The following is a 25,357-nucleotide window of genomic DNA, read 5'->3' as shown; positions in this document are numbered from 1 at the left end:
TATGAGCTTGTTTTTTATTTATTTATTATTTATTATTAACAAACATGTAAAATACACACACACAAAACCTAGACATACACCACATTTACACAATACAATGCCAACAGGAGCTTCCTGTTCTTTTTAATAGCAATTATCAATCGATACCTCTCACCTTATATTATTTCCCCTTCTATTGTATTTCATTTGGATTTCACCATTCTTAAAACTCTTATTTTACTCATAACTATTATTTTTTGAGTTTTGTTGTACTTCTTCATTGATTCTTGTTTCTTTCCTCCATCCACCTATACCATTTATCCCATATCTGGTAGAATTCTGATTCTTCTTTTCTTCTTCTTTAGTTAGTTTGTCCATTTCAGCACAGTCCATAACCTTTCTTATTATTTCATCTTCGCTTGGAGTTAATTTGTTTTTCCATTTCTGGGCAAAGACAATCCTTGCCGTCGTAATTATATGTAGTATTAAATACTGGATTTCTTTTTTGTATTTTGCGTATGAGGCATATGAGCGTCTTCTAACTAACCACATGACCCGAAACCCTTATTTTTTTGGCCCTAACATATTGTTTTTTTGCTGAGGCAACATATGAGGTAGCTTTCTTCAGTCCTTGCCTTTGCTGACCCTTCAGGCAACAGAGCAACGCCTTGTTTTATTCTAGACCTGCAGGGTAGCTGCCGATGTTCTGCCCTTTTCACCTACACTGGTAGAATCAGATCCCTTGCCTCAGTCGCCTCAAATTGTAACACTCTCCTATAGCCTAACGGGGTGCGGTGGCTCAGTGGCTAAGATGCTGAGCTTGTCGATCAGAAAGGTCAGCAGTTTGGCGTTTCAGATCCCTAGCGCTGCATAACGGAGTGAGCTCCCGTTACTTCTGCCAAACTAGCAGTTCGAAAGCACATAAAAAATGCAAGTAGAAAAATAGGGACCATTTTGGTGGGAAGGTAACAGTGCTCTGTGCGCCTTCGGCCTTGAGTCATGCCAGTCACATGACAATGAAGACGTCTTCGGAGAGCGCTGGCCCTTTGGCTTTGAAACGGAGATGAGCACCGACTCTAGAGCCGGAAACAACTAGCACACATATGGGGGGAACCTTTACCTATAGCCTGGCAGAGTTTCTTTGCTGTCTTGAGAAATCCCTTTTCAAATAAGCTTGCCTGATGATGGCCAAACCCATGAGGGCTGAGGATAGAATAAGGAAACGGACTATAAATGAATTAATGAGCTCTCAGAGACACCTTTTAAAAGGATGAGGAAGAGGAAGATGGGGAAGTGGCAGAGTGAACTTACCGTTGCACCTCCTTATTCTTCCACAAGGAGGCAGACTGAGCCTTTGGCACTCGCTCTATAAAGTTGACCAATTCCTCCATAAGAAGCCTGAAAAGAGAAAAGGGCAGCTGAAAACCTCAAAATGAAAACACAGCCGGTTGAACTGACACACTAGAATAAGTTTCTGAGGGTTTTTCCAAACAGCTGAATCGTGCATGGTTTGATTTCTCAAATTGGACCAATTCTTCTTTGGAGAATGCGTCTCTGAATGAAGCATTCTTAACAGAGTGGATGAATATTTACCCTAATTGATCACCGAACACAAGACCAGCTGAGTGGGACTGCTGCAACAGAGGCAAATATGATTTTATGCTGCGTGGCAATATTAATTTATATAAAATAATTACGTTATCTCCCCCGGGTAAACTTTGTCAGGTATTCCATTTCAGGTTTTCAGAGCAGCTACACTGTGGCTTGTTTCATTAAGCTTTACTGCTATCACCCTGGCAGATTGGTTATAGAATTCGTCTGTTCTAGAAAAGGGAGCAGAGGCTGCCAGGAATAAGAGATCTCAGATGATCATTGAAGGATCAGAGTCTAATTCTTTTACCTGTTTCCTCCATTGATTAAATTAAGTGGAATTACTCCCATGGAACCATTGATGGATGCCAATGTTGATCTGTCAAATCACTACCCAACCATCAACATTGTGACAGTACCAGTAAATTGCCCACTAGAAAGCCCAGCTGTGAAAAATGATCCATCCTGAAACACTCTCTTACAAGAGATGAACTGGTCAGAGTACCATCAGAGTACTAGCCATCAGCATTACTTATTATTGTTTTAATGTTGATTGGTCTTGTCCGTTGCAGCATGCTTGTTGCACTATCCATTCAACTTTAATTCTTTAAAGTTAGTTCTTTGTTTTGCCATATCCCCAAATCAGTGGTGGGTTTCAAAAAAATTTCGAACCTACTCTGTGAGTGTGGCCTCTTTTGTGGGAGTGGCTTACCGGCCATGTGTTTTTTCTCTCTCTCTCTCTCTCTCCTTCCTTTTGTCTCTCTGTCCCTTTTTCCTTTTTTTCTTTCATCTCTCTCACTTTTTCTTTCTTTTTTTCTTTATTTCTTCCTTTCTTTCTCTTTCTCTCTCTCTGTGAGTCTGTGTGTCTGTCTGTGTGTGTGTGTGTGTGTGTGTGTGTGTGTGGTGGGTTTCAAAATTTTTTGGAACCTCTTCTGTAGGTGTGGCCTGCTTTCCAGGTCCACTGGTGGAACCTCTTCTAACCGGTTTGGTAGATTTGACGAACCGGTTCTACCGAACTGGTGCGAACTGGTAGGAACCCACCTCTGCCCCAAATTCAAGTTTAGAATCAATACGTTGTTGGTCTTTTTTTCTGAAGTGACTAGAAGTGACACAGAACACAGGCAGCACCTGTTATTTTCTTCTCTTGAATCAACTAATTGCTGCATTTGCTCAATGATCAGATATGCATCTGGCTTGCCCATATTCATTTTGTTACATGCAAAATTCTCTAACAGTAACAATACTAAAAGTTTGTAATTTACTATTGAAAGCAAATATCTCAGCTACAGTTCTTTGAGCTAAGAGAAGCAGTTACCCACTGAATCATGTGCCAGAGAGTAGGATGGGACAACAACAAATTTTAAATTCTGTGTAAATATACTATGTAAATATTGTGGTACTTAAAAAGTTCTATTCCTCATATTTTAATTTATTCCCATATATATAATTTGGCAGCAAATTTTGAAGAAGCTCAGGGTCACCCACAATTCTGAGTGCTACATCTGCACTTCTTATAAAACATAATGTCTCTGATAACATCCTAACTCAATTAGAACCGAAAGTAAACAAGAAAGCATTTAGTAACTGCTTTAAAGCCCTTAATTATGGGTCCATTCTTGCAAAATCACAAGGCATAACATTTCTACATCATTCTGTTTATATCTGGCTTCATTTAGTGTTCTTTCTCTTGTACTAGATGTAGAGCTAAAAGGTGGGTGGTTTCAGAAGATGCCAAAGGTGGTGAACCACATGGAAAATAAATCCTATGAAGAAAGGCTGAAAGATGCTAGAATACTTAATATGCAGAAGTAAAATATCAGATTGATAACACGATACAGATCAAATAACTAGAAGGCAGACTTCACAGGGCAGAACTACCTTGAACAGTTAGATTAGAAGATATCAAAAGGTAGATTCTGGTTAAAGATTACCAAAAAGGGAGGGAGGGAAAGGAACCAGGTAAATATTCCCCCATTTTACTAGAGTTATTTGAGCATGGGGAAACTGAGCCTATGGATTTCCTATAAAGAATGGAATTCTAAGGCTTACAAACCCATCTAAAGTTGTAAGATTTTATGATTCAAGCTCAGTGAGTGCTAAGCAGCCCTCCCTCTTGGACCCTTAAAGGTAAAGGTAAAGGTTCCCCTCGCACATATGTGCTAGTCGTTCCCAACTTTAGGGGGCGGTGCTCATCTCTGTTTCAAAGCCGAAGAGCCAACGCTGTCCGAAGACTTCTCCATGGTCATGTGGCCGGCACGGCTAAACCCCAAAGGCGTACGGAGCGCTGTTACCTTCCCACTAAAGGTGGTTCCTATTTTTCTACTTGCATTTTTATATGCATTCGAACTGCTAGGTTAGCAGAAGCTGGGACAAGTAATGGGAGCTCACTCTTACGCAGCGCTAGGGATTCGAACTGCTGACTTTTCTGATCGACAAGCTCAGCATCTTAGCCACTGAGCATCCCTAAATAATCCTTAGCAACTTGCAAAATTTGGGGGCTGTCAAGTGATTTTTTTTTTATTCCTTTTTCTTCACAGTGGTAGGACCATAATCTTCATGGCTACCTTTCTTCAGTACTGCAACACTCGTAACACTCATAAAACTTTGCCAAATGTTCAAGTCCGGATTGATTTTCAACAGTTGGGAAACAATGAGTTAAACATGTGCATATGCTTAAAAGTTTCAAAGACTTCTTTAGATTATTTTCAACCCTGTTAAAAGTTCCTTAAGTTTATGAGAAGCAATCTTTTTCTGCTGCCTGTTACCTTTTCTCTTCCCCTTTGCCACTTCTTTCAACAGTGGGAAAAAAGGGATTAGAGAACAAAGCTTTGAGTGGATTTTTCTTACCTGCCAATCTGCACCGTTGGCTCAGTGGCATACACAGTTCCAGTGAACCCTGTGTGTTCTGTGATGTAGGGCAAGGCCATCATGCAGTGGTAATTGGAGATCAGGATCACATCCACTGTAGACAAGTCAATCAGTTCCATCTGAAAATATGACCCAGAAATCATTTGGTAAAATAGATTTTTAAACTTATCTCTCGCCATGTCCTCCCCCCCCCCTCTCTCTCTCTCTCCCTCCCTCTCTCTCTCTCTCACACACACACACACGCACGTATACATGTATGTATGCATGTTGCATTTGTGCTGATAAATAAATAAAGGGAGACTAGTATAGATCTATTTCAAGCTATTTTAGCTCTCAGCAGCTAGCCATACGGTTAATGGGAATTGAACCTGGGCTGTATTACATATCAGGCAGTTGTATTAGCCACTAAGCCACAGGCTCTCCTCCTTTATCAGCTAAGCCAGGGAAATAGGTATGTATTGTGTCACAACCCCTGGTATGCCCAAATATGGGAGGGAGCATACTGCTTCCCTTTTTTGTCTTTCGGATCACCCTAGGAGCCATCCAGGCAGAAAGCCATTTTTTTATGTTGCCTTTTTGTATATATGTACACACAATCACACATACACACACAGCAAAACCTGGATTAAAGAAATGTTTCCCACCATTCATCTGAGAATTCTAATATGGACAGAACATGTCTTCAGATTATTGTTAGTTCCTCTTTATGTAACATGCTTTTCTATATAAACCGTGAAGTATTATCTGGTTCTTCACCTTAATTTTATTTTTTTTTATTATTTATTATTATTTATTATTTATATAAAGCTAAGATCTCCAATATGGTGTTTGAGGAGCCAGGGAGCCTCCATACTACCTCCCTTGTTGTCCAATGGGTTCCTGGCCCCACTTGACACTTTCATTAAAAAATATTAAAAACAGGAACTTGTCATTTTACGAAGAAAACTGCTAATCTGTGTATCCTCTTTATTTCTACAAATGCCTCAGAGCCACCAAAGAAAACAAAAGAAAAAAGGGATTTCTCTTATAACAACTGAATAGCCACAAACGAAACATTGCCTTACTGAAATCCATGGAACTAAAAAGCCTACACGTACAAAAGTAAAAACCATGTAGTGCCATTTGGAAGATAAAGAAGGCATCAAATTAGTGTCTCTTTAATGTCAATTTTCTAACTGAGATAGCATAGGGACAGTGTTGAAAATGATTTTTTTCCAGGGTGGTTATTAATTCCTACTTACTGGATGGTGGCACTGTCTGAAATACTCAGAAGAAATTACAACTTCTGTGTAATTTCTATTTTCCCTAAAATAAGACCCATAAAAAATAAGCCCTAGCATGATTTTTCAGGAGGCTCATAATATAAGCCCTACCCCCAAAATAAGACTCAGTTAAGATCTTCAACCAGACGGTTGCATTTAGTACTGTATTTCCTAGAAAACAAGACCTAACCAGAAAATAAACCCCAATGCATCTTTTGGAACAAAAATTAGTACAAGACCCAGTCTTATTTGGGGGAAACACAGTATTACCAGTGAAATTATTGGCTTTCTGAATAAGAATATGCTGAATAAAAGATATCCAGCCTACCTATCAATTGTTTAATTTTGTTTGCAGAAATTCTAATAGCATGGATATTCCATTCTCTGTAAAGTATCAAAGTTGAATACTTTGAGTTTCTTTTGAGACCTTTGAAGGACATGCATGAATGACCGAGGCAGAACAACCCAGGGCAAAAAGTAATTTTAATTTTAAAATTAGGTGGTAAATTACTTAAACATGGCACATGTTCACTTAATTAACTACAGCAAATACAATAACTTCATGTACTTAGTAATTTCCACCTTTGTATGTGTATATACTGTATGTGTATAAACATATATACCAGTCATTATACACATGTTGTGCACTGACAATAAAGATTGAATTGAACAGTCACACACTTTTCTGAAGAATGCTGGAAATTTAGAGTCCATTCAGGTTTTATTTTAAAATCTTAGAATTACCAAACATTAGAGGTTGCACCCACATTAGAACTGGCCAGTGCTTTGGATTCAAGGGGAAAAGGTGTTCTGGAGCAAGCTGGCTGGGGAATTCTGGGCGTTGAAGTTCGCTAGGCTTAAAGTTGCCTTGGTTGGAGACCCCTGTTCTGGAGGGTATGGGGGTGGGTGGGAATGTAAGACCTCTCAGCAACTGCTTAAATCAAACACCACTAACATGAGTCTATTCAAAGAGTTCCTAACAGTATAATAAGAATCCCCAAGCCACGTGTTCAAAAGAACCTTTTTGCCTAGAAATCTGAAAAATTGTACCATCTTGGTATGCAGCAGACTTCCCCAAGCAGTGCCCTTCTACTTTGCTGAATTATAATTATAAAAAAAATATATTCCACACTGAAGGAAAAGTAGGTGTACAGAAAATCCTCAGAAAACGAAGATGTAGCTGAAAGGCTGAACTTTCAGACTCCAGTTATGTTCTATTCTCTGCAGCATCTGAAATTAATTCCTTTGTCTTCTTGTTGCTAGCTCTAAAACCTGTCCAATTTCAGCGTTGGAAATGAGCTTAATCGTTTTCAGAATCTTCTGCGAGTACAGGAATAGAATCAGATAAAATGGATTTGCAAGGCTGAAGAAAAAGATTTTGCTTCCTGTAATAAGAAATGTTTACAGGTATGGCTGGGACATTGCTGGACTCAATCTGGAGAATTTACCAGAAGCTTAACCTCTAACTCAGTTATTACGGAGCAACTAACAACATTCAATAGACATCAAGCAGAAAAAAATCATCCGTACACAAATCTAAACTTATTGATTTGAAGTTAATGGTGGAGAAATCAATCAAATTGGCTGTTTAAAAACCAAATGTCTCCTAATAACTAATTACTGTCCTGGGGGGGTTCCTTTTTGTGTTGAGATTAAAATTGCACCCATGGATGATTGTTAAAATTAATACAGTGCAGAATCATGACTAGAATTGGAGAGCTGTGCTAAAACAGGTATTAGAAAAGTTTCTCATAGAAAATAGTTGTTTGGTTCCCTTTAACTTAATGAGCTTGTGAAAATTGACACTGTAATAAAATAATGGGCAACAGTTTTAGCCTTGGGAAAAAATATTTAAGGTAAAGGTTCCTCTCGCACATATGTGCTAGTCATTCCCGACTCTAAGGGGCGGTGCTCATCTCCCTTTCAAAGCCGAAGAGCCAGTGCTGTCCAAAGACGGCTCTGTGGTCATGTGGCCGGCATGACTAAACACCAAAGATGAACGGAATGCTGTTACCTTCCCACCAAAGGTGGTTCCTATTTTTTCTGCCTGCATTTTTACATGCTTTCGAACTGCTAGGTTGGCAGAACTGGGATAAGTAATGGGAAATTTTTTTAGATGCCATGATATGTCAATACTTACAAAGATTAGAACTGTGCAAGCTATAATATTCCCTGTGACATTCTATGCAAGCAAAAGTATGCAAGCAGGATAGGAAAAAGCTTTTGAACTTAGATGTTGGAGAAGATTTCTGAGAATACCATGGCGTAACCAAGAAAACAAACTAATGACCATCAGGGGAAAAAAATCAATCTTTTTCACTTGAGGAACAAATAACCAGGTTCAAACTGTTCCGTTTCAGATACTTCATGTAAAGACTCAACTTTCTAGAAAAAGTTCTAATGCTTGGAAAGATGAAAGGAAAGAGAAGAGCAGAACCAGCAGCAAGAAGGGTGGACTTACTTATACTGGCAGTGAGTGCACAATTGGGGGCTTGAAATAAAGCTTAGGGATAGATCGTCACAGAGAAAATCAATCTATGTGGTCACTAGGAATTGAAAATGACTAGATGGCAAAATAATCAATCAAACAAACAATCAAAAGAAAGGTCAAACAAGTTCATGAGTGAATAGGCTTATTCCAATGGTTTTAGCCTATTAATTCAAAGCAATCTCCATATGCAGAATCACTATTTTAGAAGTGGGATAAACAGTAACAATAACAGTAATAATAATTTATTAAATCTATATACCTCCAGGTGACTCTGGGCAGCTTACAGTTATTAAATACCCATCTCTTTTCTGCTCAAGTTGCTAGGTGAAGATAAACCTGATCTTAACCTGATCTATCAAAGCAATCTCAACACTATTAATCAATGGGGTGCAGAGATATCTTCAGCTTGGAGGCAAAATACCTGCCAGGTGTCACGGGGGAGGCTGGGACAATCATTAACTTTGTTTTTATTTCATTTACATTTTTATTTAATTAAAATAAATTTTTCTTACTAAATAAAGTTAATAAAAATAAACCAGATTGCTCTCCAGATATCTTCCATTAATTTAAAATTGTTAAAAACTACAGGTTTGGTAATAGCTTCCAGAGGTTTCTGATGGCTATACTCAAATCTTTTAACAGCTTCAATTTGCCACTGGGCTTTCTGATTGTGTAATTCTGCCATAAAAGGGATTGACCAATAGAAAGATTGAAATAAATTTATATTTAAGGGGGGGGGAGGGAAGAGTTGAAAAAGTTCATTAGAACAAAATTAACTTTATTTTTTACTTCAAAACTTCCATCTGACATAGAGATTTTTTCCATTTGGTAATCTCACCCAAAACAACACAAATATCCTTAATCAGAGTCCCACTGAGTGCTCACTATCTTGCAGATTTTAACTCCTCCTTTCCTGGATACCTTAGTTATCCTTGATGGCCAGAGGAAGACATTACCCAGAAATAAACAGAGGTCCATGAATTGCCCTATATCACTTAATGGAAGTAGCACTATACATATTGTAACTCATCAGATTTTGAAAGAAAACTATGTGGAAGAACAATCAAAAAACAATTTCTATAGCTACATGCATATATATCTATATGCATGTAGCCGAAGTTTGAACCCCAGCAAGTGTATGGCTAGCTGATGAGAGCTAAATAGCTTGAAATCTATACTAGTCTCCCTTCATTTCTTTATCAGCAAAAATGTAACACATATACACCTATATACACATATAGACCCAGCAAGCAACATTACACAAAGTGATACAAAAGTTAATTAAGAGAAAGGTATTAACAATACAGTTTGGCACATCTACCATACTAGAGTACTACTAATTTCAGTGGAACTCACTCATAACTAATGAGGATATAATTACAGCCTAAGCATATGAATTTACCCTATACTAAAGGAACCACTGGGGTGTTAAATAATGGCAGGAGTTTTCTAGGGTCTTAGATAGGAAAAATATTTCCCTTAAAAAAATAACATGATAAAAAATAAACTTTTTTTATCAGGTGATACCAGATTTGAACTGGGAAGCTTTTGCAGAAAAAAGCAGGCATTTCTTTCTTTGAACTCTAACTCTTGGCTACTAGTTGAGTAGATAAAAACAACCATACGAACCTGAATTCCACAACTGAACTTTATAATACAGACTCTAATAAGTTCTAATAAGAATAACAAACTGATCTATCTTTTAGGGCTGCTGAAAGACTTTGAGCTCTTTTCAAAATTAGGATATAAACATGTTTACTTGGACTTCAGTAAGGCATTTGATAAGGTAGACCATAACCTACTACTAGATATAGAATGTGGGTTAGACAGCATCACCACCAGATGGATTCGTAACTGGCTGACCAACTGCACTCAATGTGTAGTCCTCAATGGAACTGCATCTACATGGAGGGAAGTATGCAGTGGAGTACCCCAAGGCTCTGTTTTAAGCCCAGTACTCTTCAACATTTTCATCAATGATTTGGATGAGGGAATAAATGGGGAACTCATCAAATTTGCAGATGACACCCAGCTGGCAGGAATAGCCAACACTCCAGAAGATAGGCTCAAGATACAGAAGGATCTTGACAAACTTGAACATTGGGCACTATCTAATAAAATGAAATTCAATGGTGAAAAGAGTAAGGTTCTGCATTTAGACAAGAAAAATAAAATGCACAGGTACAGTATAGGTGGTACCTTGTTCAATAGCAGTAACTGTGAAAGGGATCTTGGAGTCCTAGTGGACAACCATTTAAATATGAGCCAGCAATGTGCAGCAGCTGCCAAAAAAGCCAACACAGTTTTAGGCTGCATTAATAGAGGGATAGAATCAAGATCATGTGAAGTGTTAATACCACTTTATAATGCCTTGCTAAGGCCACACTTGTAATACTGCATTCAGTTTTGGTCGCCATGATGTAGAAAAGATGTGGATACTCTGGAAAGAGTGCAGAGAAGAGCAACAAAGATGATTAAGGGACTGGAGACTAAAACATATGAAGAACGGTTGCAGGAACTGGGTATGTCTAGTTTAAGAGAAAGAAGGATTAGGGGAGACATGATAGCAGTGTTCCAATATCTCAGGGGTTGCCACAAAGAAGAGGGAGTCAAACTATTCTCCAAGGCACCAGAGGGTAGAACAAGAAGCAATGGGTGGAAACTAATCAAGGAGAGAAGCAACTTAGAACTGAGGAGAAATTTCCTGACAGTTAGAACAATTAATCAGTGGAACAGCTTGGCTCCAGAAGTTGTGAATGCCCCAACACTGGAAGTCTTTAAGAAAATGTTGGATAGCCATTTGTCTGAAATGGTATAGGGTTTCCTGCCTAGGCGGGGGGTTTGGACTAGAAGACCTCCAAGGTCCCTTCCAACTCTGCTATTGTATTGTATTGTATGTTGGGACTAATTATTTTATTATATTAGAAATTGTATGGGCTGATCCATAAGTCGACTTCAAGTAGGGAAAGAAGCAGAGTTAAGATTTGGGATTCTGTTTTCCTTAAACTGAAACAGGAGTCACAAGTAATTTGACAAAAAGCCCTAATTCAGGGTTTTCCAATCTTGGCAACATTAAGACATGTGGACTTCCCAGAATTCTCCAGCCAACCATGCTGGCTGGGGAATTCTGGGAGCTGAGGTCCACGTATCTTGAATATTGCCCAACTTGGAAATCCTGCCCTAAATGTTTGAGAGGAAAAAAAAGTAGCATTTCAGTAGGAGCTTATGATGTATTATTCTAGAAATATTTTCTCTCATGCAAAGTGGATGTTCTGGGTTGCCCCTAACTCACAGATGCCACTTTGACTTGAATACAGAACTAGTAAGCGATCAGATTTCTCTGGGATTATACTACAGTTCTGGCTAGAACACCAATGCTTCCACTACTAACTACCAAAGCACTAAGAGAAATATTTTGAATTGTGTTCAATAAGGAGACCCACCTCTGGCAAACAAAATTCAGGAACAGAGTCCACAAAGACACGTCCAGAACAGTCTTTCAGCTCCTAGGAAATGAGATAGAAAGAAAATAGAAATTTAACTATAAGCAAACAGACCACATTCAACACTGTGTTAATGGATAGTGTTATAACATTTTAGAAGAAAATTGCAAAATGATTCACCAGTTAGTTAGATGAGATAAACATATCCTAGGAGATGCAGTTCCACTGGGTGAGTACCAATCCAATCTTTCTTCCTTAACCTGGCATTAGAGCTTAACAACACTGGATCTCAGCAAAGGCTTAAAAGTCAACACATGGTCCATTTTTAACCAAGAAATCTGTCTGGGCACAGTTGGAAATTACCTCAGTCTCCTTTTTGGTTTGTTTTATTTGTATTCCTTGGCTCTAGATTCTTTGGCTTCTCTACTAACTAAAGCCCAATTTTTCACTCACTTGGCTTTCAGGACTGAGGTTGTGCTTTTAATTCCTTAGCAAAGTATGACCACATAAATATTTGAGATTCTTTGCTTCAAGGTCAATTCAAGCAATTTTGTGCCCCTTTCCTTAACATCTGGGTCAACGATTGAGGTATAAGCAAACAGGTTTGAGAGAAATGGCTACAAATGGAAAGCTGTAGTAATTTTATCCCTGTGGAAGTAGAGAAAAGTTGTGCTAAGCCTCTGTATAATTCTAAAGAGAAGGGGATTTTTTGGAGGAGGGAATTTTCCATTCTATAAAATCACAAATTTCCCAAACACATTATACTATCCTGCTTTCAACTATCCAGCATTAGGCTTTGGATTCAGTTCTTAAGAAATTCTCAACAACTTTGCCAGGTTATACACATCAGCAATTATATCTGACAGAAAGCCCTTAACCTTATCAAGAGAATTTAGAATGTGAATAATGGGTAAGCAAGGGGAATTTCAATGCCCCAATAAACACTGGATTTAAAACAACTGCATCCAAAATGCAGCAAAGACTAATATTCTCCTTACAAAATAAAGTGTTCACCTTTAACCCCAACTCCATTCTGAGCAGAACTAGGGAAGTAATTTGTCATTCTAAGCAAATTAGATCCCTAGAATGGACCCTATCTGGCCTAAATCAAATTGTTCTGAAAGTCTTAATGTTAAACTTGTTATTATGTGCCCTTTTGGATTCTCTCAAGGATCAGAGTCACTGGAGAGTCAGTCAGGTATTGTGGTTAAGGTGATGAGCTAGTGCTGGGAAGACGCAAGTTGAAGGTGAACTTCATCCATGATAATTAAGGGGGTGACTTCCAGATCTTTAAGGGGCGTATCTGTAAAGCCCTTAACAGTTACTGTACATTAAAAAGGTAGGAAAAACAGGAGTTTGTATTACAGAAATCTTGCCTACTGGTTATGTTTACTTTAACAACCCTTGCATCTCTTAAGTTACCTTAGGGCAAAGATTCCTTGACCCTTTTGTCTCTTCTTGATGCAACAGGAAATGAATTACCCATTTTCCTGATAAAGGAGGAATATCCAAAGTTAAAATATTCTGCAAAGCAACATCTTTCTCAAACTCTTGAAAGGTTCATTGTATGACAGAGGAGTCTTAAAAAGTGCCTTCAAAAGTTTCCAAAGACCATAAGGAATTTGCATGGAAAAGTGGCTTGAAACAAATCTTCCAATACATGAGATCTGGCCATACAGGGAAGCTTGAGATGACTTCACTAGATCTTTCAAGGGCCATTTATGATTAGGTTTGAGCACTCCCCATTAATACAAGTACAATTTAAGCAATACCTTGGAAATAGACAAGAAATTCTAATTGTTCCAATTGTCCTCGTTATAAGACCAGGGAATATTAATCAAACAAGGTACAATTTCCAAGAGAGGTAACTGAAAAAAGTAAATGGAGGGATGATATTTTGTAACATTTGATTTCCTAGCTCAAAATTGGACTTGAAAATGATGCTCATTTTGATGACAGCTTTGTTTTCTTCACTGGGTAAATGGATTTTACTTGGGCATAGTTTCATTGTCTAATTAGTTAAATTCATTGAGAATCCTAATCCCATTGGTACATTACCTTGTCCAAGAAAATGCTTCCATCTTTTAAGATCCATCCTGGGAGCTTGGATAGCCTTGGACTGTAGGAAAGTAAAAAACATTGTTTTAATCAGCACCCATTTTCCAAGATCTGCATATAAAACATTGATACTGTACACACTTCAAAATAATATTAAGTAAGCACTTAAGAATTTTTTTTTAAGAACTGAACTTAAGAACTGAAAAAGGCCATTCAAAAACAAAAAAACAATAAAACACCTGGGCCGGATGGGCTCCCGTCGGAAATATATAAAAAACTTCAAAATACCATAGAAGACAAATTATTAGAACTATGTAATGATACATTGCAAAATGGTAGGGTCCCAAAATCATGGGGGGAAGCCTACATTACCCTAATACCAAAGGAAGAGGCGGACAGTAGCAAGGTCCAAAATTATAGACCCATATCCCTGTTAAATGCAGATTACAAAATCTTTGTATCAATATTGGCGGAAAGACTAAAAATAATATTAAATCAAAGTATCCATTCGGATCAAAACGGCTTTCTCCCAAAAAGACATATTAGAAACAATACAAGAATAATAATGGACACCCTGGAATTCTATCAAACAAGATCCGAGAAACAACTCGCATTAATCTTTGTCGACGCTCAGAAAGCCTTTGATAACCTAGATTGGAACTTTCTAATCACTCAACTAAAAATGATGAAATTTGGCGATAAATTTATTAAGATTATAGAATCTATATATTCACGGCAATCTGCAAATATTATAGTCAATGGGGAACTAACGGAGAGGATACAAATTGGAAAGGGTGTTAGACAAGGGTGCCCGCTCTCCCCACTACTATTTATTACGTCTCTAGAGGTCCTTTTAAATCGGATAAGATCAAATCAGGAAATTAGGGGCCTGACCATAAAAAAAGAACAATATAAAGTACAGGCCTTCGCGGATGACATGGTCTTTATCGTGGAAGACCCCTTACTTTCAGGACCGAATTTGATGAAGGACATTGAGAACTTTGGGTGTGTGGCCGGTTTAAAAATAAACAAGGAAAAAACAAAAATGATTATAAAAAATTTCCCCAAAAACCAGATTGGAGAACTAGAGGAAACAATGGAATTAAAGGTAACTAAAAAAATTAAGTATTTAGGGATCTGGCTGTCTGCGAAGTGCTCTTCCATAAAAGAAGACAACTATGATAAGTTGTTACAGAATACCCAAAAGGACTTAAAAACCTGGTCAAAACTACAACTATCACTGATGGGAAGAGTCGCAGTAATTAAAATGAATGTTCTCCCAAAAATCCTCTACCTATTTCAAACGGCACCGGTTAAGCTAGGGGAAAAATTTTATAATGATTTGGACAAAATGATTCGTAACTTTATATGGAATGGTAAAAAGCCCAGAATAAAATATATATTCACCTGCAGGATAAAAGAACTCAAGGGGGAATGGGATTACCGGAATGGAAAACATATCATCAAGCAGCAACAACTATGTGGATAAAAGAATGGGTAATGTTAGCTAATAAAAGAATCTTAACAATAGAGGGCCACGACCTGCAATACGGGTGGCACAACTACTTATGGTGCGAGGGAAATAAAATCCACAACTATTTTAGTAGTCACCATTTAAGGGGGGTATTGATTAAGGACTGGCTCGAAATTAGAAGGAGATACTATACGCAACTACCTAAATGGATATCTCCGACGGAAGCCCTGATATACCCGAATTTGATAAACTTGGATAAAATTGTTACCTACCAACAGTTGCTAGACGACCAAAACAAACTAAACCCCAGGGAAAATTTGGCTGATAAGGGAATAAACATCGATTGGTGGCCATATCTTCAAATTCAAAACAAACATAAATTCGATCTAGCACAACCTGGCTTCCAGAACAAGAACCAGGAATTAGATAAAATTTTAATTGGACCAGATGAGAAATTAATTTCAAAAATATACAACTGCTTACTGATTCGAAAAACGGAAGCAGAAAGAGTAAAAGAAGTCATGGTAACCTGGGCCCAAAACATCGGCCACTCAATAGATCTAGACGACTGGGAAAGAGTCTGGGAATGGAATCTAAAATTGACAAAGTCGACGGCCTATAAAGAAAATATATATAAAATGTTCTACCGCTGGCATCTTCCACCGACAAGACTGGCGAAAATGTCTTCAAAAGTTTCAGCCATATGCTGGAAATGTAAAACGGTGCTGGGCACGTACTACCATATGTGGTGGACGTGTCCGGTAGCCAAAGCATATTGGAAGCAAATACTAGGATGGCTGAATGGAATCCTGTCAATTAAACTATGCTTTAAGCCGGAAACTTTCTTATTAGGAATAATAGATCAAAAAATTTGCAAATCTGACCAATACCTCCTAGTCCATATTCTGACAGCGTCAAGGATTGTTTACGCACAGTGCTGGAAGAGTGAAAATGCCCCTACCAACACTATGGTGATGAATAAAATTTTAGAACTAGCAGAAATGAACAGACTGACGATGCGAATTAATGACAAAGAAGACACAGACTTTTATACAGTCTGGGAGAAGCTATACAAATGGCTTGATGAGTCAGTGAAGACCTAGACATAAAAAGAGATAGCTAACTAACCTATCACGATTAAACCAATAACTCAAATGAACAATATACAACAACTGAGAGATAAACGAAAGGAGAAATGTATCAGGGGCGAGAACCCACCGTCGAGCAATTTTGTCACGCTACAATGCTGGGAAAACTTTAAAAAGCTGATAGGAAATTCGCTATAATTACCTGCATGAAATTAGTGATCAAACTTCATTTTAGATGAGGCGAGAAGACGTATAATCCTTGCCTCTTCAAGCAAGGAAAGGGAAAGAGAACCAGATTGTCCTCAGCAGAGGAAAATACGCAAATGTAACAAAGGTTAGAAGGGAGGGAAGGAGGATAGTAGGGAAGTCTGGATGGAGAGGAGAAAGGAGAGGAATAGGAAAGGCAGAAGAAGGGGGGAAGAAAGAGGAGGAAGAGAAAGAAGAGAAGGGAAAGAAGGTGGGAAGAAAGAAGGAGAGAAGAAAGAGAAGAAACTGGGGGAGGAAGGAGGGAGGGAAGAAGAGAGGGTAGTAAAGAGGGAAAGAGGGAGGGAAAGAAAGAGAGAAGGTGAGTTGAAAGGAAGGAGGGAAGGAGGGAGGAAAGGAGGGAGATTAAGAGAAAAGGAAGGAGGAGGGAAAGAGGCAGGGAAGGAGGGAAGGTATGTGTGAAGGAGGGGGGGAGCGAGGGAGGGAAAGGAGGGGGAAGGAAAGGAGAAAAGGAGAAAAGAAAGGAGGGAAGGCAGGGGAGAAGGAAGTAAGGGGGGAGGGAAGAAAAGAGGGAGGGAAAGATACCTAACCTTTGATGTTTATAATGATTTGATAGTATGGGAATAACTCGAAATGTAGTTATATTGTTTTGTTACAAGTTATGGATGTTGTATTTTCTTTTTACCAATAAAATCTATAATAAAAAAAAAAAAAACTATACGATGTTATCTTTTAATATTGTAAAGCTGCACAGGGTGTGGCAAAATGAGCAGGTAATAAATAAATGTTACAAGTAAAACAAACAAACAAACGAACAAATAAATTTGATGAAATAAAAAAAAAAAAGAATTTTTTTTGCTGTAACAGCAGCTTAACTAAAAGCTAAAGATTTACTTCAATGTTTTTCAAACTTGGCAAGTTTAAGATATGTGGACTTCAACTTCTAGTATCGTTTTAAGAGGACAAAACTTCAGAAGAAAGTAAGGTCATAAGTTAACTTAGAACTCTAAATTATGATTATGAACTGTTCCAAGCCTATTAACAATATTCTCCCAGTGTGGATACAAGTAATAAATAAAATGACCCCCACATTATCCTGGCATTTCACTGCATGCTAATAAATGGGGAGAAAAGTGACAGCAGAAACATAGTTCATGACAAAGGTAATTATCACTCTATTTATTACTAAACAACCCATGGTCCATTGGGTCATTCTTACCAAAAGAGAGAAACATAATGACCATGGGTGGATTGCTGTCTGATTTTTCTCATCATTTCATTGATGGGAACTTAGATAGAGTTCTTTGAGAACAGTTTTGTTAGGTAGATTAAATATATACATTCTTCCATAATTCTGTTTTATCATTGTGATTTTTTTTCTGAATTTTATCTACTTCCGCATTTAATAAACGTGACCCGTCAAAACCGCGCTCGACTAAGCCGCGCCTGATTAAACCGCGTCGCTGATGTCATCAACAGGGTGACAACAGCCAGCGTGGAGAAAGAAGGGCGCTTTAAATAGCGCTTTGAAAGCAAGCCGATTCAACTTAAGGTAAGGGTTAGGTTTAGAGTTAGGTTAAGGGTTAGGGTTAGGGTTAGGTTAAGGGTTAGGGTTAGGTTAAGGGTTAGGATTAGGTTTAGGGTTAGGTTAAGGGTTAGGTTTAGGGTTAGGTTTAGGATTAGGTTTAGGTGGGTTAGGTTTAGGTTTAGGGGTTAATTTTATGTTTAGCGTTTACAGCGTGCTTCTGTCTCCGCGCTGTTGTCGCCCTGTTGATGACGTCAGCTACGCGGTTTAGTCGAGCGCGGTTTATTCGAGCGCGGTTTATTCGAGCGCGGTTTTGTGGTGGAACCTTAATAAAAACTCAGAATGTCTTTCTTCTCCATCACTCAATTGTATCTTTTTCTTCCATTGAAACTTGTCAAAGGTTCTCTATAGATAGAATATGTTGATGCACAACTTATCCACATCAGTATCATTTCCTCTTTTTACAGCTGGTAGAAGTTGACAGATACCGCCATAGCAAAAGGTTAAAATTCCCCACCTACCCCATGTAATGTACTGTCCTACCACCAGGCATCGTTGTTGCTGCAATGTTGAGGAATACTATAGCAATAACAACATCTCCATCTCTCCTAAATTTAGTGAGGATCAAGTTAGTAACAAATGTCTTTCCTTTTCCTCCTGGTGCATCAATGAAAATTACTGGAGAAAGATTGATTTGCAAGCACTTTCACACTGTCATATACTGCTCTTTGCTCGTTATTCAATAGAGGCTCGCTGTGTAGTATAAATTCCTGCTGTTTGTCTCTGTTGCATTGCAATTCATGCAATAATTCCTGATTGACACTATTTTGATTAATTGTACTATTTGTGGGTTTGGGCAAGTTACATTCTTCAAAGGTTCTTCTCAATTTCCTAAGTTTTTCTTGGAAATACAGAAGAATTTTTTCATGATGCTTCTTATTGATCATGATAGTAGTATCATTAATATTTCTCTTCTCAATTTAGAGGAAATCTTCAGACACTGCACTCTTGAACTGATTCCACATTGCTGCGAATTGCTGATTTTACTGTTTGATTGCAAGATGACAAACAAATCTCTCATAGCTCCAGGGATTCTTGTTTTTTCAACCTCTTGCATAGTTTGTTGCCAATGACTATCAGCTTGCAACAATCCTCTCCCTGTCTGCAGACAACTCTGAATAATGGAAGGATATGTCCATTATGAGTCTTCGACGATTTGAGAAATAGTAGCCCCTTTATGTGATGAAGAAGCAACCTCAAGCAGTGGTCACCACTTGGTCGAGAAACAATATACACTCAACCGAGAACATTGGTTACAAAAATTCCAGATAACTCCACCAGTCTTTACCCCATCTTCCTTATTTCCCATCTTTAATTATTCCAAGTGTAGAACCTTGGAATATCCATTTAGTTCAGCATTTTTGCAAATGGATCATGTTTGCAAAGATCCATGAATTCTGTTAATGTGGTTCTTGCCTAATCCCTATTAAGTACACAGCAGTATTATCTCGAAAGAATAGTCAATGGTTTTATGGAAGATGCACTTGAAGGCAAACAATAGCCAGTTCCTGTGCATGAATCTGAAATCCAAATATTGATACAACAGCTTCAGAGGACCTAATGCACCTGCCTGTCAAGTGCTGTGTGATTTTTGTCTTCTCTGTTCAATGCGAAAACTGCCTGATTACTCCCCTTCCTGGTATACTTGATTTTGGATTAGATGGATTTGACAGATGAGCATATGAGCATACCATTGAGATGTCAATTGGACACCCTCAATAGTTGTGTATTCTGGAGTACCACCCATTGAGGAGTTTTAGCTCAACTCTGTCGTCCTGCTTGATGTACTTCAAATCCTCCTGTAGATAGGACATGAATCATCACTACACCTTGGACACCGATTGAATACCTGCTTACTGAATGTATCATTTTCCCAACATCCTGAATAACTGCTGCAAAACGGACTATGGATCATGTGCTTTAATAGCAATTGATGCAGCTCTGGATGTTCATTTAGGTTTGGTACTTTGGCTTGCACAAAAGTATCATAGCTGTCTTGGCTTGGATGCTTCATTAACCTATAGCAAAGAGTGCAAATGAGAGAAATCCTGCTTTTGGTATCCATACTAAGCACATAACCTATCTATCAAAGAGACCATGTGCTCCAGTGTGGTACTTCAGGAACAATTTTGTCTTCAAGCTGAATCCTTACAATTAAATCCAGCTAATCATTTGGCTGCTGATTTAAAAAAAATGCTGTGTATTTCTGGCCAGTTTGAACCGCATGTCACTGTAATGAAAAATGAAGTATTGCATACTTCCGTATAAACATCATGGCATCTTGACATCATTTCATCATCTATCTTGGTCCTCCCAACAAATGTTACAGAGAGGATGATGCGTCTTCTGATGTTTCTAAAATCATCATCATTATTCAATCAGTCAATCAGACTGCTGTACGTTGCTTGATTCATTTGGATGTAAGTCAGCCTCATGCTTTCAATCTCAGCAGTCATGTCAACCACGTATTGTTGTAATAGACATCCTCCTCTTAGAAGGTTATTAAACTCATTCTCATGGTTCATTATTCAATATGCATAGTAATGCATCACCGTTAGTTTCTTGTTGTTTATCGTTTGAAGTTGATGATGCCAGCCATCCTCTCCAAGAGGAAACAAAAATATGTATTGAAAGCTGTCATGGGAGAGATGGGACTCCGAAATTATTTACAAGCCACCTTCTTGTTCTTTCAACATAAATGTACAGGGCGGGATATGTTTCCCCAGAGGGCTATGGCAGGAGTAGTCTACCTGATCTCCAGGAGCTAATGGCAGGACTGGTCTCCCCAACCTTTGTGGAGGGCTAAGATAGGATCACTCTACTGAAGCTCAAGGCAGGCAGCTTGGCAGTGCTGAAATACCGAAGCAGCCACAAATCTGCCAAATTTCAATCCCATGGGAGTCATAATGCTAATGCTTCCTGACATACAGTCATTATTTTATTCATTTTAACTTTGTTGTAGTCATTTTTGTACTACAGGCAAAATTTCATAGGGTAGGCAAAAATGTCATGGGAAATATAATAGGAATAGCAGCAAAGCTCTTTATTTTTGAAAAGCAGACTATACATTTGGGAAGAAAATGTGTCCTTCACATCATGAGTAAATGGATTACCCTGCAGTTGAAAAATGCAAGAAGATGGGCAGGGACTAAGGTGGCTGAAGTCAACTTCAAACCGAACCTGGCAGAAGCCATTTTGTTGGTTCTAAGTTGCCACACAGTATTGGGGCGGGGGGGGGGGGAGAGACTGGAATGCACTCCGAGACAAAACACTGGTCTATCTCCTGGGAACCAAGGTCATCTCCACAGATGTCAGATGGAATGGAGGGGAGTGCCTAGGGAGCCTGCCAATGAACCTAATTGCACAATGTGACCTGTGATACTTGTAGAGGGGATCATTTTCACAATTTTTTTGTGTGAAAAAGGGGTTGTTTTTTGTCAGCAAAAAAGGGCATGGATAGCCTTTAGGAAGCTTATAGAGTGCTGCTGGGAGTGGGGTGGGGCAAACAATGGGCTGTTTTCCGCTCATTTCTGCCCTCTCAAGCCCCCAGGAAGTCTCTGAAAACCTTTTAAGGGCAGAGTTTCGGGAGGCAAAAATGCTGTATTCAGTGTATAAGACGCACCCAGGTTTTCAGCCTCTTTTTTGAGGGAAAAAGGTCCGTCTTATACTCTGAAAAATATGGTATGTGCCTTGAGTTCCTCAACAAACATAGGACATAGATACATGTTAATGTTTGTGTGCCAGAAATGGAGCATACAAATGTCGCAATAAACATATCCAGCCCTTCCTTCCTTCCATCCTCTTTTTCTCTTATCTCTCTTTCTTTCAATATTTATATATTTTCCTTAACATACATTAATATTTTATGTATAGCGTAATGTCTGGGTGTATTTGTTTACCATAATAGTATATAATAAAATAATATATTAAACATAAACCATACATAATAGTATTTTTCCAATTTCCAATTTCTATTATCCAACAATTGATAATACCTGCTGGTATTCAGCAGGTTCTGACCAGTTCTGGACAACCGGCAACGGAAATTTTGAGTGGTTTGGAGAACCGGTAAATACCGCCTCTGACTGGCCCTGCTATCTATTCTCTGCCTCCCAAGTCCCAGCTGATCGGGAGGGAATGGAGATTTTACAGTATCCTTCCCCTGCCATGCCCACCAAGCCACACCCACAGAACCTGTAGCAAAAATGTTTGAATCCCACCCCTGGTTAAAACCGCACTTTTAAATGATATTTGGAAGCCTACCCTGGTAGCCAGTGTAGAGCTATCAATCATGGAATGTAACATTAATATAATAAGATAATGGTAGATCTCATCCACCAATATGCGGGCTGCTACATTTTGTATCAACTGCAAAAGGCACAGTAAATAAAAAAAGCAAATTGCAGTACTGCATTGTGTTCTAGAGGTGATGACAGAAGGATTCACTGCCACCGGGGCCTCTCCTTCCAGGAAGGGCCATAGCTAGCACATCAATCAAAGCTGGGTAACACTCCACTAGCCATGCCCTCCACCTCATCGTTTCTGTGAGTCTGGGAGAAAACCAATGTGCAGACCTGCTGTTTAAAGGGAGCACAACTCTTTAACACAGCATAAAGTGAGCCAGATGATTTCCGGAAAACAATGGCAAGTCTGCCTTAACAGGGTTCAACTTCACCCAATTTCTTCCCATCCATCTCCTCGCAGCTTCCAAGAAGCAGGTCAAGACTCCAACTGCATATTCAGCTCAGACCAGGTTGGATCTGGATACGACCTATGCAACAAGATACCTCAGCCCCTAATGACAGATGACCTCTCCCCGTAGCTTCAGGTATGCGTTAAAGAAGAGAGGAGAGAGAATTGCACTCCATTATGCAGCACAAGTAAGCAATAGATTCATTTCTCTTCTGCCACTATAAACCAGTAACCTCCCCCTCCAAAGCAATGTAGAATGATATCACAACTGACGATATTAAAAATGGTCCAAAAGAAGCTGGAAGGGTTGCATCTATGGGGTTAATGCACTAAAAGATCTGAACAGAGCCTCTCTGTTGCTTGTTCATGTTCTTACTACAAAAAAGGCCTAGCCATAAAGGACAAAAAAATCCAGAAAAAAATTCCTGAGAGAAATAAAAAGTTTGGTTGTACTGTTGGTCTTGAGTTAATTACTCGCCTAAAACTAGTCCATGATGCATGGCTGATGTGAGAAGACTGAAGGGCTACTTCCAGATTTTCTGTCTTGGGACAAGGAATGGGATACATTATATTGATATTGTTGGAACGCAGTGGCTCAGTGGCTAAGATGCTGAGCTTGTCAATCAGAAGGTCAGCAGTTCGAATCCCTAGCGCTGCGTAACTGACTACGCTCCTGTTACTTGTCCCAGCTTCTGCCAACCTAGCAGTTTGAAAGCATGTAAAAAATGCGAGTAGAAAAAATAGGGACCATCTTTGGTGGAGAGGTAACAGCGCTCCGTACACCTTCTGCGTTTATTCATGCTGGCCACATGACCACGGAGATGCCTTCGGACAGCGCTGGCTCCTCGGCTTAGAAACGATGAGCACTGCCCCCTAAAGCAGGAAATGACTAGCATGCATGTGCAGGGGAATCTTTACCCTACATTGTATGCATTGTATGCAATGTATGCAGCTGTGACCAGGGGGGCATTTGCCCAGGTTCGCCTGGTGCGCCAGTTGCGGCCCTACCTGAATCGGGAGGCCCTCACAACAGTCACTCGAGCCCTTGTGATCTCCAGGCTGGAATACTGTAATGTGCTCTACATGGGGCTGCCCTTGAAGAGCACCCGGAGACTTCAGCTAGTCCAGAATGCGGCCGCGCGAGTGATCGTGGGCGCACCACGGTTTGCCCACATAACACCGATCCTCCGTGAGCTGCACTGGCTACCTGTCGATCTCCGGGTGCACTTCAAGGTCCTACTCACCACCTATAAAGCGCTCCATGGTAGTGGATCTGGCTATTTGAGAGACCGCCTTCTGCCAATTACCTCCCTGCGTCCCATCAGATCGCATAGAGTTGGCCTCCTCCGTATTCTATCCGCCAGTCAGTGCCGACTGGCGACTACTCAGAGGAGAGCCTTCTCTGTTGCGGCTCCGACGCTATGGAATAATCTCCCCGTGGAGATCCGTACCCTCACCACCGTCCAGGCCTTCCGCACTGCCCTCAAGATCTGGCTAGCCCGTCAGGCCTGGGGATAAGTTTTACTTTCGCCCCTCCCGAATGTTGAGTGAATGTTGTGTTTTACTGTTTAATTTATTCTTGTTCACATTTCTTTTTGTATTTGTCCTACACTCCCCTTCCCCTTTTATTGTAAGCCGCCCTGAGTCCCCTCAGGGAAAAGGGCGGCCTATAAATGTACAATAAATACCAAAAAATACCAAATACATAGGATAAAATATAAAATTATACATTATATTATATAGATACTACCATGCTTCCCCAAAATTATGACATGTCGTGATAATAGGACCATGCCATACTTTTCCTGTGGGCAAAAATATACACCCTCACCCAATAATAAGCCCCTTGGACAACCCCCCCCCCTTCTAGCCAGGCAGAGCACCACTCACCAACCTAACGATATCCCAAAGGCGCAAAGCTGCAGGAGCTGGGGGATGGGGAGGCAAAAGCGCTCACATTACTTGACGTCTTTGGGATACTGCTAGGTTGGTGGGTGGCGCTGTTTCCAGCTGGAGCATGGGGTTGCCAGGCAGCTGCTCTCACAAGCAGCCTCCCGGCAACACTCCTTTCCAGCCTGGCAGAGTGCCACTCACCGACCCAGTAATATCCCAAAGGCGCTAAGTTGCGTGGAGCTCTGCCCGGCTGGAAAGAGAGGTTGCGCGAGCACTTGTTCTGCCTCCAGCTCGTATGGCTCCCAGCCTCAATATGTCCAGCTCTCCCTGCAGGGCCGGGCCAGGGTGCCGTGGCCCTGCTGCCGCCGCCGTGGTCCTGCTGCTGTGGCCCTGCTGCCGCCGCCATGCTCCAAGCATAACCGGCTTCCAAACTCCAGAGATCTGCTGCCGAATCTTCCGGCAGCGGCTGCTCTGGGACTACGCTCTATGGTTGTGGGCTGGCTGCAGGAAGACTCTCTGTCCCACCAGAGTCTCTCAACAGCCAGCCCACAATCATAGAGCAGAGTCCCAGAGCAGCTGCTGCCGGAAGATTCGACAGCAGATCTCTGGAGTTTGGAAGCCGGTTATGCTTGGAGCATGGCGGCGGCAGCAGGGCCACGGCAGCAGGACCACGGCGGCGGCGGCAGGGCCACGGCACCCTGGCCCGGCCCTGCAGGGAGAGCTGGGCATA

At 40.0% G+C, this 25,357-nt stretch overlaps 1 protein-coding gene across 2 annotated transcripts in view; it reads right to left on the bottom strand.

Moving 5' to 3' along the window:
- INTS9 (integrator complex subunit 9) overlaps positions 1–25,357 on the bottom strand; it is a 103,788-nt gene that overhangs the window by 63,601 nt on the left and 14,830 nt on the right. Inside the window, exons 3-6 of one of the 2 annotated variants that reach the window (XM_032216886.1) lie at positions 13,692–13,752; positions 11,634–11,696; positions 4,417–4,556; positions 1,291–1,377 (exon numbers count right to left, since the gene is read on the bottom strand). In XM_032216886.1, coding sequence (XP_032072777.1) covers positions 1,291–1,377; positions 4,417–4,556; positions 11,634–11,696; positions 13,692–13,752 — 351 coding nt within the window. Of the gene's footprint in view, positions 1–1,290; positions 1,378–4,416; positions 4,557–11,633; positions 11,697–13,055; positions 13,119–13,691; positions 13,753–25,357 lie in introns of those variants that run through there. The other variant, XM_032216887.1, reaches the window with a different exon arrangement.

The sequence above is a fragment of the Thamnophis elegans genome, chromosome 4 (assembly GCF_009769535.1).
Source record: "Thamnophis elegans isolate rThaEle1 chromosome 4, rThaEle1.pri, whole genome shotgun sequence".
Lineage (NCBI taxonomy): Eukaryota > Metazoa > Chordata > Lepidosauria > Squamata > Colubridae > Thamnophis > Thamnophis elegans.
This window is presented reverse-complemented; position numbering and strand designations above follow the sequence as displayed.